This window comes from Rhipicephalus microplus, chromosome 3, assembly GCF_043290135.1.
Source record: "Rhipicephalus microplus isolate Deutch F79 chromosome 3, USDA_Rmic, whole genome shotgun sequence".
Lineage (NCBI taxonomy): Eukaryota > Metazoa > Arthropoda > Arachnida > Ixodida > Ixodidae > Rhipicephalus > Rhipicephalus microplus.
In genome coordinates this window covers 180,664,211-180,682,912 of record NC_134702.1, presented here as the reverse complement: position 1 = coordinate 180,682,912, position 18,702 = coordinate 180,664,211, and the positions used below count along the sequence as shown (strand labels likewise).

Genomic DNA, 18,702 nt, shown 5'->3' with positions numbered 1-18,702 from the left:
GTATGCGACGTGCGCTTCACTCTTTGTTGCGCTTTATCAAATCTGTCCTGTTCCGAAAGCTACGTGTGTACAGTCTGCTGCGAGTTCCGCTAGTTTGTTGCCTCTTTTCGGTGCAGCGCCAAAACACCGGCAAGTACCTGTAGGGGTAGGCAATAGCTCGCTCGTCTAGGCGGTATACAGCGCCCTCACTTGCGCGGCTTGGGGTTTCGGCATCATGTCCCCGAATGTTTTCAACATTAAGTTTGTTATTGCGATTACTTCCCTGTTATTTTGGTTAATAATATCAGTTCAGACCTTGTTCGTTTGCTTTTCCACATGTTAGAGCATTGCTAGTTCTGCTTTTCCACATGTTAGAGCATTGCTAGATCTGTTTGACGCTGGTATCGATCACTTCGTTTTCGTTGTGATGACGCCGACTGCGACTTGCGAAGGAGAAGCCACGCGCCTGAAGTGCTATGCACTTAAAATGAAGAATGAAGTTTGCTGGCTGAGGTGCGTTTAACCCTGATGTCCTGTTTCATGAGACGGCGTTCATACCTCTGCGTCAACTTGAGGTGGCGGTTCAGGGACGTGGCCCACTGTGCGGCGCTGATTTGTGGCGTCGCTATCTTCTGGATCTGCTTTAGCTGGAAGGCTAGCTCACTTTGGCCACGGTTTACTGCTTCTGACAGTGCACCAGCGACAGCGTACTCATCGTGGCGGAGTGCTTCCAGATCCCTGTGTGTGAAAATGACCTTAATGGCGATGTGACCTTAACGAAATAACAATGCACCTGTTTAAAATAATACCAATGAAACCGGGCAATATAGAAGCACACAATTCTTTACCTTATCATTCGTTCTCGACCAACATGTTCTCCGAACCATTTTGCGGACTGTGCTTGGATCAACCAGGAAGTGAGAGAAAAACAGCCACAAAATAGCGAACTATTTGTACCTAATAACACTTATTGGGTTGGATATCACAGCGATTGTTTTATATGTTCAATTCGTGTTGCAACAGTAAAATTTGCGCTCTTGATTGTTGTGTGGTTGGTAAGAAGTGAACAAGAGTAAAGCAGAACGCTGCGACACTGCCGCTATGGTCCATATTTCTCGAAAGAAATCCTTACACCTGTCTATGACTGCAGCGCTTGCTATAATCACGCGATCACGACGGGCTCCATCGTAGGAACGATCGCCTAGTAGAAATAAGAACTACAGGGTAAAGTGATTTTCGTGTTTTTCATGATATACACAAGTATAATAAAAGTAAAAGTATGACGGGACAATTTCCTTCTCACCTTCTACTTTGATGTGTGGTCTAGAACAGTTGCATTTCTGCGCAGATTACCCAGTTATTCTAACGAAAACAATCACCAGTCCTAATCATTCTGAATGTCTATACAGAGGAGAGTTCCGCGTCTCATTGTATCGATAGGATAACTGTTTGGGACAATAGTTTAACTCCTTTGTAAGAGGAGACATGCACTGGACAGCGATTTTGGTCTTTTAAATTTGGTGTCATTTATGAGCATATTACCACGCATTCATTTTCTTATCAACCTCTATTCCACTGTAGGCACACTAGTGTCTCTTATACCCATTGATGTCTCAGTCTCTCTTACAAAGGGATTTAACTGTATACCATATTTATGCCGAAAACGTGTGCTGTGCGACCTAAGGACAGCGCTTTGTCCAATAGACAAAACAATGTCACTGTCGCCATTCTTGCAAACTGATTTCTTTACGTTGACATTGTTTTGTGCAGTGTCCTCGCGGCACACCTGCTTACCACTAAATGCAACACAGGCGACGTGGCTCATGGAGGTAAACGTTAAGCCTTCTTACTTATCGCTCATGGAAACGAAGTTGCTGGTGCGCATCAGGTTGTAGAAACGGCGCACGCGGGCGTCGTACACTCCGCGAAGCACCAGGGCGTCCAGGCCCTTCTTCCAGGAGCTCGACACGAGGCCAGGCTCGACGCGCACCTGTCGCCGGTTGTGGCCCGGTATCGGTGAGACTCTCACGGAAAACCATAGGCCTGTTGGGGTGATAGCGAAGAACGTCTTAGAAGTGCGCTCCTAAGTACCTTTGAGCAATTTCCTAGAAATGCCACGATGGCTTGGGTACATCAAATACTTATAAAAGCAACAACACGCAAACAGGGAGGATAATAATGGAAGCAAACATATCCGAACAAGTTATGCCTGATATAAAATCTCACGCTTATGTCTGAGGATGCACCAACGATGTTATAAATTTTAAACACCAATGTTTTCCGGTAATCTCGCAGCGCAGCTGTGAAATTTAAACAAAATATTTCATTCAGCAAAATATTCCATAACAGTTGCCATCACTGCTGCCATGACACAGCGATTAAAGGCTGCAGTTTTCTGTTTGGTAGGCTGGGGAGCGAATCATTTTTTAGACATCCCGGCCATTCACTCGACTCAAACGGTAACCTCGTTACAGTATCTTACCGAACAGCGTGTATCGTTTATGCACAGGCGGCCGACTTTCGATTGTTGTATTGTTGCATAATAGAAGTCATCCAGCTCCGCTCTGTGGACTCTGATCAAACATAATCTGGTGGCGTGAAGGGTGTTGAATGAAGTGAGATGAAGTTACCATGAAGTGGGACTGACGGGGCAGCAAATGAGTGACTGAAGTAATTGGAGTGGCTGGAGCAGTGGTGGACGCGTAGTGGTTAGTCGTGGGACAAGTGATTAGCGGCAGGGGTGAAAGAGGTAGCACATGTCCGTAGAAGAATTTAGCCACTGTCCTCGGGTAAACTATGATTTTCGATCTATGGTGGTCCTCGGACAAGAAAGCTTGACGAAGAACAGCGTCGTTCATACCCATCTACCCACGCCGCGCTCTCTGTACGTGAAATGTATTAGCGCACCAAGATTCCAGTTGATGTCCAGGTCAAGGAGCACGTCGAGCGGGTTGGCTGACGTCGCGGGTTTCTCGGGCCATGACAGTGACCGGTTGGCAAGGAACTGGTGCAGCAGGGACACGTCTCCATACTGACTGGACAAGCAGGCGTGGTACGCACGCTCAGCGCGATTGCGAGGCAGTGGCGTCGGTACCTGCGCCGCAAGTTTTACGCGCCAAACAGGCGATAAATTCACATTACGAATCATTACATTTCGTGCTTTCCATTAAATGAGCATTTCTAGAAAGACGGAGCTGTGGTGAGATGATATCCGCTTAAATGTCACCATGTAGCATAGATGTCAGCAGCCTTCACTATGCGGTTTCGCTCCCTGAATACTTGGCGCTTTGCTGGCCTGATGGCTGCACAAAAGGCAGTATCTACAATAGAACAAGCAGTGCGACACTTGAGCCACAGCACGCGCTCGTTAAATAAAACAGAGTCAGTAAATGTTTTTTAGACGTAAAATAGTTGTGTACAGATGCCAAGCTGCTTAGGTATTGTATTAATATTATCTGCTCCTTTTTTTAGGATGAAAACACATCTGTCAGTATGGCTATCTGTCAGTTTGGTGTATCTGCCTGTCAGTACTGTTTTCGGCAGCAGAATAGCACTCAGACTCTTTTGGAAAACTTCTCTGGCCAGCTGAATGCTGCATTCAATAACATGATTGCCTGTGCACTCTTTCTTGATTGCAACAAGGCTTTTTATATTGTACATCATGTCTCGTTATTGGATAAGCTTTTCAAGCCAGCGTTCAAGGGTCTTTTCTGGAATTTATTGGCGAATTTTCTGTAAAACAGGCGTCAGTTATAGTATCCGTTGGGCATCTCGTAGCGCATTCAAAGTAATTAATACCGGCGTTCCGCAGGGATCAATTTTTAGTACGTTCTTACTCAATGTTTGTGTAAATGACTTTCGTAGCACTACACCGGTTTCTCCATATCAATATGCTGGTGAAACGGTAACCTTGGCGTCTGCCCGCAACTTCTATCAGGTGATTGCTCTTCTGCAGTCGGCTGATAAAAAAGTCACGCATTTGTTTTGACACAACGTTATTGTAATATATGTGTCTAAGCTAACCTAATCTGTTTCCACAATCCATTGAAGATAGCAACCTTCAACAATCTCTTCATTTTCGTTGTTATGATTGTTGATTAGGCTCTTGGAGACCGTTACAGTTTTCGTCTGTAGTGAAGTACCTTGGCTTATACATTGATAGCAACCTTTCTTGGAATAGTCATTTCGCTTACGTTTGCAAAACACTTCATGCTGTGTCATGTTTGCTATATAATATAGATTGTCTGCTATATCATGCCGTTATCAGTACAAAAAGGAAAGCATGCTTTAGGCTACACCATACTGCAATATGAAATAACCATTTATGGTCACTGTGATGTCCGACGGCACAATAGATCAAATATATTAATGCGTACGTTCCATTTAAAAAATATATCGTATGACCTGAACATGAATTCTTCGCGAGATGTTTTCAAACCGCTGTTATACCTCACTTCAACGATCTATTAGAGCAAACAGTTGTCTTAAAATACTTTTGATCAAAGAATTCCTGCTTCCGTAGGTCAGTACTCATTCTTTAACGCCCAAAGTTCATTAGGGAGGCCACTAAGTTCAATAAGATGCACACTTCGAACACGAGTCCAATGTTTCAAAAAACTACCCCTCTCAGCCCACCCCCACCCCACGTTTAATGCATAAAAACCAAGCAGAATGAATAACCTTGATGTAAATAATTGTTAGGCATGTCTTGAGTTCATTCATTTGCAAGCATGCTACTGAACAATCATACACTGTGTGCTACTGCTAAAGAAACTTCAGTGCGTATATTTTAATTTTTTCGTTTGAAATGCGGAGAATTTCTTAGTCGCACGATGTTGTGCTTGCTCGCGTCTCGTGCCGCATGCTCACGCCTAGTGCCGGCTCAGCAAGACACCCGCACAACTGTCGCTGCAGGAGCCATTAAAGAATCACCGGGCGTTCAACAAGCTGAGCATGCGCAGTAGGACTCTGGACATCTCCCCCGTACTCCGTCGCTGCTGTACCTAAGCGACGGCGCGCGCGTTCGGAATTCAGCCAAGGTCGTCTTGGCTTTCGCTTGACTTGACGCTTTGCTCGACTCGAGTAGATGCGATGGAAGCATACCTTCAACCAGTAGTGGGGCGCAACCCAACATCAGCGTTCCACCGCCCGTTGAAGGAAACGATTCTCTTTAATTCAATAAAAAAACAAAAAAGATGAAAACAATGAAACATTCCCAAACCTTACCGAATTACGCAACATTCACGCGATAGCCCACCCCCAACTCTGGGGCGCATTTACTGGAGTTCCCTGTGAGAAGATGTGGGCGGCCTTTTTTTTTGCTTACATTGAATGTTTCTATATATTGTGTAATGGTAATAACTATGTCTTGTATGCCCTGTTGCTTCTAACCTAATGTACACGTTGTTGTTGTTCTCCTATGACATTTTTTATTCAATGAAGTGCAACAGTGTAACGCATTTGGATTGTTTTGCTGTCTGCCAGGTTGTGCCACTAAAGCCACCAATTGGTTTTGGGAAGGCTAGTCTCTGGTACTGCTTTATGTGAAGAAATAAAATGTATTTTTCTTAATAATAATAATATTATTATTATTATTATTATTATTATTATTATTATTATTATTATTATTATTATTATTATTATTATTATTATTATTATTATTATTATTATTATTATTATTATTATTATTATTACTATTATTATTATTATTATTATTATTTCTACTTCCTAATTTTACATGGTAGCCTGAAAGAAGCTTCGGAAAAGCCAGGACAGAATGATTTCGCCACATACACTATACACGGTATGTATTGGTCTGACGGCATATTACGCTTATAGGTATATGAAGTTGAAGAAAAGCGTGTACATTTTTCTGAACTTTGTGCATACCTGACTACGTGCCTGTGAATCGGCTGCGCGTTGCATGTTTTGTAGCCCAGAGAGTTCTCGCATTTGTGTTATCTTGCATGCCCCTCTAGACAAATGAAGTGAAACAGTCGTCACGCAAGATTAGTGTGCGCGGCTTTCCTAAGCCATTTGGTTCGATGGCGTCCTTCTCAAGGCGTATCAGCGATGATTACGGTAGCGATGTCGCTGGGTGCAAAACTATCAGTATAATGTTCATTTCGGCCGCTTTTCTATGTGCCGTCCTAGTACCCATGTTTGGCTTAGAAGTGAGCGTTGCTCGTGCCGTACTTATATCGATACCATCATCTCGCTTATCCTCACCGGATAACTATGCCCACTTGAAAAAGCACTAAAGAGAACTATCGGAAAATATTACCGTCCGGTGGCGGCTGAGTAGCATACCATTGGCTTCTAAACGCCAGTCTTGCGGAAAAACATGCGTTTGATTCATGAGAAAATGGCCTTCGAATGATCGATATATACATGGCTTGTGCAATCCAAATCGGCCGCCCTCGGCAGAGACAATGGACAGCTTTATTTGAGCGCCCGCAACAGCTCAGTGCACATAGCCTGCCTTTGAAAATGGCTGGCAGGTTGCCCGCAGAGCTATTGCGGATGCCCAACTGTATATTTCTGTCCATTTGCAACACCTACGTCAACACCACCCTTAACTTCCCGGCATGATTCACTACTGTCTCTTGCTAAAAAGCATCTCAAACGCAAAAAACGGCTCCCAAAACGAACTGAAAACATTTCATGGACACAGCAATATTGAAATTCATTAGAGCGAGTGAGGCAATACAAGTGAACGACAGTGGACAAACAGGAGTGCGCCAGCGGCAATACTTTTAGACCACCTGGGTTGTTTTAAGGGGGTGGTGTTATGAAAATGGACACGATATGCGTTCGGCTCCGGGTGTACAGTGTGACCTTCGCAATACCAAAAATAGTGTCGTTTCGAATGACTGGCTGTTAGAGGCAATTGTCACTGGCAACTGAGCTTTTCGACTTTAGCGATATATCGCTAAAGTCGAAAAGGTAGTTTCTAAGCCAAATGTACAGAATGCAAACCCAACATTCTACGCTCGTTGCGCTGCGCCGCAATGATTTCTTGTTTATTTTCAGTATAAGTATAGTTTGGGTGTGCTATAGGACGATAACGTAACGGTGGAGCTCATTTCTCGGCCCGTACCTACTCCACATCTCAAATACTAAGGCGTCATGGGCGATTATATCAACTTTGAAGGCGTTTTCAAGTTCCAATCCATCAGTTTAGCAACAATCGCTGTTTTGTTATTTATCTTTAACCACACATTTATATCATAAGGTCCAATTTCTAGCACACCACAAGTAATACTTAAACTTTGGGAAATACTAATAGGTCAGGGCCGCAAAAAAAGGGGGGGGGGGAACAACAACGCAGGGTTTAAGTGCACACTGTCGTTCCGATAGTGACGGCATCATGTTTGGCTAGAGCCTGCTTATCATCAGTAATATGGTGACCATTTGATTGATTGATTTGTGGGGTTTAACGTCCTAAAACCACCATATGATTATGAGAGACGCCGTAGTGGAGGACTCCGGAAATTTTGACCACCTGGGGTTCTTTAACGTGCACCCAAATCGGAGCACACGGGCCTACGACATTTCCGCCTCCATCGGAAATGCAGCCGCCGCAGCCGGAATTCGAACCCGCGACCTGTGGGTCAGCAGCCGAGTACCTTAGCCACTAGACCACCACGGCGGGGCAATATGGTGACCAGCTTGCTATTGCTTTTAACGTAAAAGCATGAGAGAGTACGTTTTACATAAACGGGGGCGCTAGCGTCAGCGTCGTTTGTTGTGAACCTGACGGTGACCCTCCCAATGCTCTTTCTTTATGCCACGAGATCATGTCGAAACTGGTATTTTATGCCACTGGTATTCGAAAAATAACTGACTCGTTAAGGCTGACTTTTCATCAATGGGTATAGATGGCATTATTACTGATGAACACTAAAATTGCGAGAAGTGTGATTTTATCTAACATTTCTCAGCGGTCACTCTCATCAGGAGTGGTCCCCAAGACTGGAAGGTAGGCAAGGTCATTCCAGTCTCTAAGAAAGGTAACTCGTATTCACCCAAGAACTATCGTCCCATTTCGCTCACATGTACATGCTGTAAAATATTAAAACACGTAATCTATAATATTTCCACATAATCAAGTTTCTTGCACCTCTTAACTTCTTTCATAAAAACCAGCACGGCTTTCAGAAAGGTGTTTTTTGTGACACTCAACTAGCTCTATTTACCAATGACGTTTTACCTCTAGCGTTGATGTAAATATACCCGTAGACGCACTATTTGTAGACCTCAAAAATGCTTTTGACAATGTTCCTCATAAATGCTTGTTCATCGCCGACAGTACAGATACTCAAATTTCATGCGTAACTACATACAAGTATCTAGGTGTCCATTTTTCTTCTGATTTAACATGGTCCCTTCACATAACGCACAATAATAACGAAGCAAACCATACGCTTGGATGTCTACGCCGAAACCTTTACTGCTACCCCAGTCAAACTACTCGCTTATCAGATACTAATTAGACAAATACTTGGCTACGCATGTGCTGTTTGGGACCCTTATCAGAGTAACAACGCTAAAACTATTGAAACTGTGCAAAACCGGGCAGCAAGATTCATCTTTTCAGATTATTCATATCAGTCAAGCGTTACCGAACTTAAATCTCATACTAACCTCGCTACCCTTTCGTCACGCCGTGGCATAGCTTGTCTGTGCCCATTTTTTAAGTCCTATCATGCATCGTCTCGTACTCCCCCCATCAAGCCAGCCCATCGTCATTCAGACCGCATCAATCACGGGAAAGCTATGTACCCCGCCAAGTGCTCAGACCACTGCGCTCCTTTCGTACTTTATTTTGTTTGCCAAGACCACACAAGATTAGAATGGCATTCCCCCTGGCGTTGTGCACCACTCCGGTATCATCAGTTTCAAAGCAGCGATCGAGCATATATACTTTTTTGACTCATCGCAAGAGCCCACTCCTGATGTAAATCCCTTCATTGTTTATATACATCAATAAATAAATAAATAAATAAATAAATAAATAAATAAATAAATAAATAAATCAGCATCAGCGTTATCCGTGAGCGAAGTTCGATATATATGTTGATAAAGAAAATAATGATCTCCAGTTGGATTGGGAATCAAACGCATGACTTCTGGGCGGCAAGCAGGTGTTGTATCACAGCGCAACGCCCCTGCTCGAAATTGTTTTAGAAAAAACAAACATGAATGCCACCTATATTGATAAGACTACCCTTAACGCATGTAATATTGTGTGACAGAATAACGCATCAGGCGTCAAAAGATATGAATTGTGCAATGAGCAATCGGTTTAAGGTCCCATCAAGTGTTAAGCGCATAAGCATAACTAATTTTAATTAAAACTATCATTACGAACCAAGCATGAAGCTATGCAGATGAGTGTGTTGACTTACAAACGCGTACTGGGTACCTAGCCAACTCACAAGAGGGAGAATTATGTCGTAGCGGGCACTTCGAAAGTGTACCAGCAATAGGCATTCTCGGATAGGTTGACAGGGCCAGTTGAAACGTGCACAGTCGTTCGTTTCCTTGAGGAACAGTTGAGGCAATGCACCGAGAATCGAATCCAGCTTAGCGATTAGGAAGGCGATGTGAACTCGGTCCGATTACGCAATCGCGTTCTACCCTTGAAGGCGAAGCTCAAGTATGTCCCAGCTTTCCTTTTGGCCTCTGGAATATGCAGAGATAGCTGAAAATGCTGCGCTGTCAATAACTGAGAAATTTAGCCACCTGGAACTGTAATATGCCACCGCAATTTTTATCTTGAATGTGGCATCCTCAACAAGGCGACGTAAAATTTATATTCTTTCGGACGACCTCATGCATAAAAGCTGAACACCACAGTTACTCTGTCGGGTCAATTTTCAGTGATGTAATGGACATGCGCGCACACACAAACCTTGGCGAGGATTCCTCCTGTGGGTGGTGTCACGTTGAGGCTGTGCGCGACGCCGAGGAAGCGAATGGCGTCCGTCTGCGACACAGCCAGCAGGTCCCGCATAGCGGTCTGCGCCCCAGCCACACGAGGGCGCCACGAGCCGCACGTGAACTGGTAAAAGTCTTCGCATGGTGAGCTGTTCCTGTTCATTGAGTCTGCATAGCCCCAAATGCGCTGATAGTTAGTAGGCGCACGTAAAGTTAGTGGTTGCGAGGCCTGCCAGTGAGAGCCGAGGCTCTGCTATGGCAGGTGTCGTGAGAAGCACACAATGTGGTATCTAGCGAAAGACTATGTCGCAAACGTAATATGTCGTCTTATACAAGCCGTTTATTGGCGTTTTTGGTATTTCTAGAATATCTGTGTTTTTCGTTATTGTTGTAAGGTGCACATAAATTAGGAGAACGCGAATAGTCGCTATTTCGAACAGCAACCAACCTTATTCGTACATAGCTTAAAAGTTTGCCTTAAAAATTGAGCGCAAGTTAGGTACTTGTACTCTGGTATAGGAGAGCTGTGTGGGTGCTCTTTTCTTCCTTTTTTTTTGCTATAGACAGGCACGTTATAAGTCGGCAGAGCTGAAGCGCGACAGTTGGCTGTCTCATTTGGCAATGTTCTCTGATTGTGGGTGGGTTACCAGCCACCCGGCTCATGACGTCACATTCCCGTGGCCGCTTTCCTTGGGGCACGTTTTAGTGTATCTGCCAGTGAGGAGGAAACACCGCATACTTCTAAGCTGTATCTGACTCTAACTGAAGTTCTCGAACTAGATCATAATTTTCAATATGAGAAACACCTCTACTTATTACAGTTTCAAAGTAGTAACGTCGATGCAAGTCAAGTCTTCTCAGCTGCTCTGTTACAGTAACTGTGTGGTCAGACGATTAGCCTCGAGAACGAACACTGGCTTCCCTCCAGTCGCGGTGACTTCAAGTCACAGGAAGAATCTGCCTATTACGCCGTGGACAGCCGCCTCCTCCTTCAACGGCGATACTCCACTTTTTTGCGATATGGTGGCGATTACTGATTCGTTCCGAAACTCTAGGCTAGCCAGGTAGAATATTTTTATTAAGGATAAAAGTATGCTGTAGAAAGTTGGGAGAATAAAGTTAGGAAGGGGCAATAAATCCACTAAATGTAAGCGCCAGCTTGAAAAGCGTAATACTTATTCAGAAGAACAGGACTCTCAGTCTGTTTTTTTAGTCATAGTGTCAGCACATAAGCCAAAACAGGAGTTGGGGTTACATAACTCTCGTGTACAAACGTAGCACACGCTAAAACAATACTCAAGAATTGCGCAACATATTATAATAAAAAAACAACACACGAAGTCGTATTAAAAAATATCCTGTACAGCTCACCAATATATGTAAAATAACAGGTTCGAATACATCCCCTATATGTCACCAAAGAAAAAAAAAGAATGTTTGAAATGGTATAGTACATTGAACATGTTGAGGCAGCGGGTAACCAACAACAACACAATCGAAGGGCGAGCAAATGCTAAAGCAATGCAAATCATTCAAGAATATTCTGATAAAACCTTTCCAAAACATTGTAGACCAGAACATTCGACTATGTTTTGAGGTAACCTATTCAAATCATCAATGCTCTGAACTATAAAAATGCTTGAATAAATTTGTTTAATGTTTTATCGGTGTTGTATGTTTTGATTGTTTTGTTCTGGATGAGGTAGTTTTCTCTAGTACCATGTGTTCACCTAGGTTAACCCTGAAATCTCTGCTCAGTATGTGAAAAATTATATCAGTCGGTTAAGTTGCATTTTTCGTTTCACCGTCATTATTCCGGTTTTTGCTCTAAGCTCGCTGACAGACTGAGTTCTTGAATACGAGTTTGAATTGAACCGTGAGGGTTTATTTTGTATACGCTCACATTTTAGTGTATTTGTTCTAGTGTAAGGTTCCCATATATGACTTGCGTAGGCCAGTACTGGAAGAACAGTCATTTTGTATGCCATTGCTTTAGTCTCTGGAATAGCATTGTGCAGTTTTCGTCGCAAGGGCCAAAGTTTGCGCATGGCTTTATTACAAGCATCATCAACGTGTACTGACCAGTTTATGTCGTGTGCAAGGCGAGTACCTAGGTGTTTAACTAATTTTGCTTCTGTTAGAAGTGCGCCTTAAATGCCGTAAAAAAGATGGCGGGCCTTTATTAAGTGTCACGCGCAGGAAAAGGAATTTGGATGCGTTCAATCTCATTTGCCAATCATCGCACCAAACACTAATTTTTTGTAAGTGGTCATTAAGTACCACTTGGTCGTTAGAGGAGCAAATCTTTGCATACACGATTGTATCATCTGCATAATGTTCTATAGCTACTCGCTGCGAAAAAACCTTCACCCATATCAATAATGCAGATAGAAGAAAGGGCCTATAACGGGCCCTTATGGCAAACCTGATCGGATTGGTTTATTGGCACTGCGAACAATATTTAATTCACCAAACTGCTGTTTGTTTGACAAATGCGCCTCTATCCATTTCAGTAGCTGAATGTCGCGAAGGAAACAGGACAATTTCATAACCAACTTCTCATGTAATATTTTGTCAAATGCTTTTCAAAAAATCGATAAGTATGATGTCCGTTTGACCCTTTTCATCAATACACTGCCTCCTTTTGGGTGTAACCTCCGTAATAGTCGCAATGGTAGAGTATCCTCACCGAAACACGTGCTGAGTTTTATCTATTATGTCATTTTCTTCCACAAACTTCATCAGGTGATGATGATGATGTTTGATGTTTTATGGCGCAAGGGCCATTTCACGGCCAAAGAGCGCCAGTTCATCTTACTAAAATTATGGACAATGATTGTGATAAGCGGCTGTATAAGGGCCATAAAATTCCTCGCAGTAAGGCGGGTAAAAACATACAAGTAATAAAATCATGACCATGCCGTGAAAGGTGTGTGTGGTGTGAATAGATGACAAAAGTTGGTAATAATAAAAGACGATGGTGGATATGTATGGCATTAGCACAAGTGCCCCACTCGTTCATACCCTTGCGTCCAAGGGCCGTGAGGCATGTGCTTTCTTGTGTAGCCACCGCAGCAAAAACCTCTCTGGAGAGGTCATCCTACGGTATGCCCGGGTATATGACATGAAAGCTATGAATTTCTTTTAAAAACGCTAACAATGATTTATGACTAAAAAGCGGTTCCCTACCGACAAACTTTGCAGGGTGTATGGTATATGTTGTCGGTAGGGTAATGGAAAGTGTTGTTTTCTTACAGTGTCCAATTGTTTGCACTCAATTAAAATGTGAAGGACTGTCAATGCTTCACCACATCTGTCACACAATGGTGGATCGCCACCGGACAAAAGGTGTGTGCGTGTCGTGTATGTGTGTCCTATCCTGAGTCTCGTTAGTATTACCTCTGTATGACGCGATTTCGATACGGGCGGCCAATGACCAAGGTGTGGCTTAATATCGTGTAGTTTGTTTTGTGTGTGTATATCCCACTTGCTCTGCCAGTATACTCTGATGTTTCGTTTGAGAGACGGCTTAAGATCAAGGGCCGGGATTGATATGGGTGTAGAGGCAGTGCTTTTGTGGGCGGATGCAGCGAGCTGATCCGCCCTCACGTTGCCTTGAATCTCACGGTGCCCTGGCACCCAGCACACTACAACATGTTGTTTGAGTGGGTAGAGTGTGCATAAAATGGAGTAAAGTGAGACAAGGACTGGGTTTTTGTGTTTTTAAGAGTGTGCAGAGCCGTTACTACACTGAGGGAGTCTGTATAAATTACTGCTTTTTGTACTTGCAATTGCTTGATGTGTTTAGCCGCCACAAGTATCGCATAGGCTTCCGCTGTGAACATAATTGTGCTTGGATGTAGAGGGCCAGCATCCGAAAAGGATGGACCGACAGCAGCGTAGGACACAGAGGAGTTAGACTTGGAGGCATCTGTAAAGAACTCAGGACGTGTGTATTTGTGTTGAAGTTCCAGGAAGTATGTTCGGATATGGGCAATAGGCGCATGTTTTGTAACTTCTAGAACAGACACATCGCAGTCTATAGTCTGCCATTGCTACGGTGGCGGGTATGCTACAGGAGCCATTAAACTGTGTTCTAGTGAGACTCCAGTTTCCTCAGCTAGACTCTTCAGGCAAATTGAGAAGGGCTGCCTCATCGAAGGCCTGTTTTGAAACAAAATTGAGCTCGACAAATCATTAATAGTAGAGTATGAGGGGTACTTCTTATCTGCTTTCACCTTAAGGAAATAAACAAAGGACATGTAAGTTCTCTGCAGATGAAGCGACCACTCATTTGACTCAACATAAAGGCTTTCTACGGGGCTGGTGCGGAAAGCACTCGTAGAAAGGCGGATGCCCAAATGGTGCACGGGGTCCAGCATCTTCAAAGCACTTTGAGTCGCTGACTGATAAACAACGGCCCCATAATCTAAGCGGGTGCGAATGAGGCTTCTATATAGGTTCATGAGACATTGCCTGTCACTACCTCACCTAGTACGTGACAACACTTTTAAAATATTCATGACTTTTAAACATTTTGTTTTGAGATACTTAATGTGCGGTACGAAGGTCAACTTGTTGTCCAAGATTATTCCTAAGAATTTATGCTCTGTATTAACACACAGACGTTGACCGTTCAGTTCAATGTCGGGTTCTGAGTGCATGCCTCTCTTTCTGGAGAACAGGACACACGTGCTTTTTTGTGGGTTCAGTCGGAATCCGTTTTCCTCTGCCCATTTGGAGAGCTTGTTTAAACCTAACTGAACCTGCCGCTCACACATTGCCAGATTGCAAGACCTAAAGCCAAGCTGGACGTCATCGACATATGTACAATAAAACATATTGCGAGGGATGGTCAAGCGCAAGGAATTCATTTTTATGAGAAAAAGTGTGCAGCTAAGTACACCACCTTGTGGCACGCCTGTTTCCTGGACAAATGTTTGGGATAGAACCGTGCCAATTCGGACACGGAATGTCCGGTTTGACAGGTAACTTTTGATTATGTGAAACATTCTTCCGCGCACGCCAAGGTGGGATAGGTCTCTTAGAATTCCAAAACGCCATGTTGTATCATAAGCCTTTTCGATATCGAGGAATACAGAGAGAAAATATTGTTTATGGACGAAGGCGTCTCTGATCTGTGCCTCGATACGAACAAGGTGGTCTGTCGTGGATCTACTCTCTCGAAACCCGCACTGAAAAGCGTCGAGCAAATTGTTTGTTTCAAGAAAGTGTACAAGTCGGCCATTTATCATTTTTTCGAAGACTTTGCACAAGCAGCTTGTAAGTGCAATCGGCCTGTAACTCGAAGCTAAAGAAGGGTCCTTGCCCTCTTTCAAAATGGGAATAACAATCGCCTCTTTCCAGGAGGTAGGAATAGTGCCAGAAGACCAAATAGCATTGTACAAACAAAGTAAGGTTTTTCGGGTTTCGTTTGGTAGGTTTTTTAACATTTCATACATCACACGGTCTGAACCTGGGGTGGAAGTACTGCAGGAGTTTAGAAATGTTTGGAGCTCAGCTAGACTGAAAGCTTGGTTATATGCCTCGTATCTATTGGATTTGTGTTCGAGTTTCTGCTTTTCTATTCTTGTTCTGTATTTTTGGAAAGTGTCAGTATAGTGGCACGAGCTGGATACCTGTTCGAAGTGTGCACCGAAGAAGTTTTCCTGATCTTCCAATGTATCACCCTGAGTGTTTACGAGTGGAAGTGTGTGTACTTGTTTTCCTGCTATCCTACCGACCATGTTCCAGACTTTAGCATCCTGTGTGTATGAATTAACCCCTGATAAAAACTTCTGCCACCTTTCTCTTCTGGCCTGCCGACGCGTTCTCCTGCCTTGAGACTTTATTTTCTTGAAGGTGTCAAGATTTTTGGCTGTCGGTGAGTTCCGAAGCAGCCTCCAAGCTCTGTTTTGCTGTTTGCGCGCGTTTCGGCATTCAGAGTTCCACCAAGGCACACGTAGTTTTCCAGGGTGTCCATTTGTTTGTGGGATGCATTTTGTTGCAGCATCAATCAAAAACGCTGTGAAGTAGTTCACAGCAACATCAATGTTCAAAGTACAGATGTCATTCCAACCTAGACGAGCGATAGTATAAAACTTTTCCCAGTCGGCTCTGTTTATTAGCCACTTGGGAACACGTTGTGGGCACTCGGTTACTGTAGTTGTGCTCAAAACTACGGGGAAGTGGTCACTTCCGTACAGATTACTGACGACATTCCACTGGAGTAGAGGGACAAGAGATGGAGATGCTATGCTTAGGTCTATGGAGGAGTAGGTGGTATTAGCGAGATTATAATAGGTTGGTTCTTTTCGATTAAGGAGACACGCGCTCGACGAGAGAAGGAACTGTTCGATCAGTCGACCTCGCGCGTCATACCGAGAGTCACCCCATAGCCTACTATGCGCATTAAAGTCTCCAAGGAGAAGAGTCTTGTCAAGGAGAGTAATCTTTACAGATTATGCCCTTGGATCCCTGCCACCGCTTTCGGTGACCTGAGCCCTGTGACAGCGTCCTCTGCTCCTGCGCGTCGCTGGGGCAGCTGTCATCCCGACTACCATGGCAGAGCAGTCTCCTCCATTCTCGGCTACGCCATTGGAACGCCCGTCGCGTTCCCTGGTTCCCACATCGTCACACAGACGCTCAGCGAGCGTCGCGTGCACCCGCGTGCTGTGGAACCTCATCTCCAGTGCCAAAGCGGTGCGGTTGCATCATGAACAGGCACAGAAACTGTGCAGAGTCGTCAGCGAGAAACCGACATCACTTCGCCTACCGGTGCTTGCTGCCGACGTCGAGACAACTGCAAGGGGCCTGACGTCCTCGGCGGCCTCCAGCCCTACCACTAGCATCACAGCATCTTCGACCACTGTAGCGGCGCATCATACAGCCCAACTCGAAGATGCCGGGTCAATTCTGTGCGTGAACGTCACCGATCCGCAGAACGTACCACTGCCGTTAGACGTGGAACCTGATATTGCAGACATGGACACTACGTCAACGCGAAAGCGCTCGCGTCCTAGCGAGTCGGGCAGCGACGATGAGGGTGGCTCGCGGAAGATGCACGCAGTAGCGCCTGAACGTGCCACAGTTGCGTGTCTTACCCCAACGTCAAATGATGCGGTTGCCCACGAAGACGCCGTCACTCACGCAACTGACGAAACCAGCCAGTCTGAGTTTCAGACCGTCCTCTCCAAGTCTAAGAAGCGCCGACAGCGAGCCTCGACATCTCAAGGACCCGCTGCCCACACTGGTCCTCGTGCCGCCACTGAATCGACGGCTATGCTTGCCCACGTTGCTCCAGGGACTTCTAATGCGCCCACTGCGACTCAGACCGCTCCTGCAGGGGTACGCGCCACTGAACACACCATGCCGGCTTCTGCTTCATCGTCGCTAGACTCGGGCACTATTCTTTTTCGACCAGCAAACGCCAGCGCTTCCTTTCACCGCACCTCTCGTCTTGCCATTGCGCAAGCTCTCTCTGCGCTGCCCGGAGTCAAGGAGGTGCGAGTAAACACGAAAAAGAACATCGTGGCAGCAGACGCATCTACACCAGAATGGATGAATCGCCTACTAGCAACATCGGAGCTCGCAGGAATACCCGTGACTGCCCGCCTCCCTGCTGACCGTTCACAAAGCAGTGGCGTGGTGCAAGGCGTCGATGGCGACTATACCGACGAAGCCCTCCTGGCCGCCGTGACGTCCGATGTGCCGGTGATTGCAGCCAGGCGACAAGGGACATCACTAGTCTTGCGGTTCGCCTCTCCCGTGCCTCCCACCCGGGTCCGCCTTTTTCGCATGGTGTTCGAAGTGAGGCCATCCCGACCTCGCCCGCTTCAGTGCCGGCGGTGCGGACGCTATGGGCATATCGCCGCCACTTGCCGAGGACCAGAGCGGTGCCTGCGATGTGGTGGCCACCATGGGAAAGACGCCAACTGCACCAACAAATTAAGATGCCTGCACTGCGGCAGGCCACATTCAGCTGATTCCGCAGACTGTCAGCTCTGGCAAAGAGAGCGGCGCCTGGCCACCATCAAGGCGTCAGCTCCCACCTACCTGCCTCACCGCGAGGCTCAAGCAGTCTTGCGGGCAAGCCCTAGTGTAACTGATAGTCCTCAGCTGAAGCAGACCATGGGCAAGAGCTATGCTGCCGCAGTGGGATCACCATCCAAGATGACGGTCAGCTCGACCCATCCAGGCCAGACAGGCGTACAACAACGGGGCCCTTCGGCTGGTCTCAAGCACCCAGACTCTACCACGACTCGTCCACCCGCGAAGGTACCTTCCCAGCCCCGTGTGGACCAGGAAAATGCAAACCTGAGGCTCCTGTTAAGAGCAGTTGCGGACCTGCTGCCTCCTGAAAACCAGCTGCGCTCCATCTGCCTTCAGGCAGGTGGCGCGCACCCTCATAGCAGCCACCATGGCTGACACTCATCCGCATGCTGCAGAGAACCACCGCCGCCGCCGCCCGTGTGTGCTTCAATGGAACGCTCACTCGTTGCGGCGGCGGCATGCAGACCTCTCCTCACATCTCCTGCAGAGCGAGTATGATGTGCTTGCTTTGCAGGAAGTGTACGTAGCAGCGACCGACTTGCGACTTCCCGGATACATCGGTTACCAAAGTATCACGTCGTGTACTCTAGACACGTGCCAGGACGCGCCGTGCATAGCGAGTGCACATCCCCAGGGACGACCACGTTGTGCAGTGTACGTGCGACGAGAACTACCACATGTGCACATAAACGTGGCTGATGTCACTGGAGGGGCTCTTGAGTGTTGTGC

General features: G+C 45.7%; 1 protein-coding gene across 1 annotated transcript in view; it reads right to left on the bottom strand.

The window, feature by feature from the left end:
* The window catches only part of LOC119171319 (endothelin-converting enzyme 2-like), a 49,111-nt gene that overhangs the window by 16,325 nt on the left and 14,084 nt on the right, over positions 1-18,702 (bottom strand). The window contains exons 2-5 of the mRNA XM_075888167.1: positions 9,896-10,089; positions 2,887-3,073; positions 1,830-2,022; positions 538-717 (exon numbers count right to left, since the gene is read on the bottom strand). Of these exons, the coding sequence (XP_075744282.1) occupies positions 538-717; positions 1,830-2,022; positions 2,887-3,073; positions 9,896-10,089 (754 nt within the window). The remainder of the gene's footprint in view (positions 1-537; positions 718-1,829; positions 2,023-2,886; positions 3,074-9,895; positions 10,090-18,702) is intronic.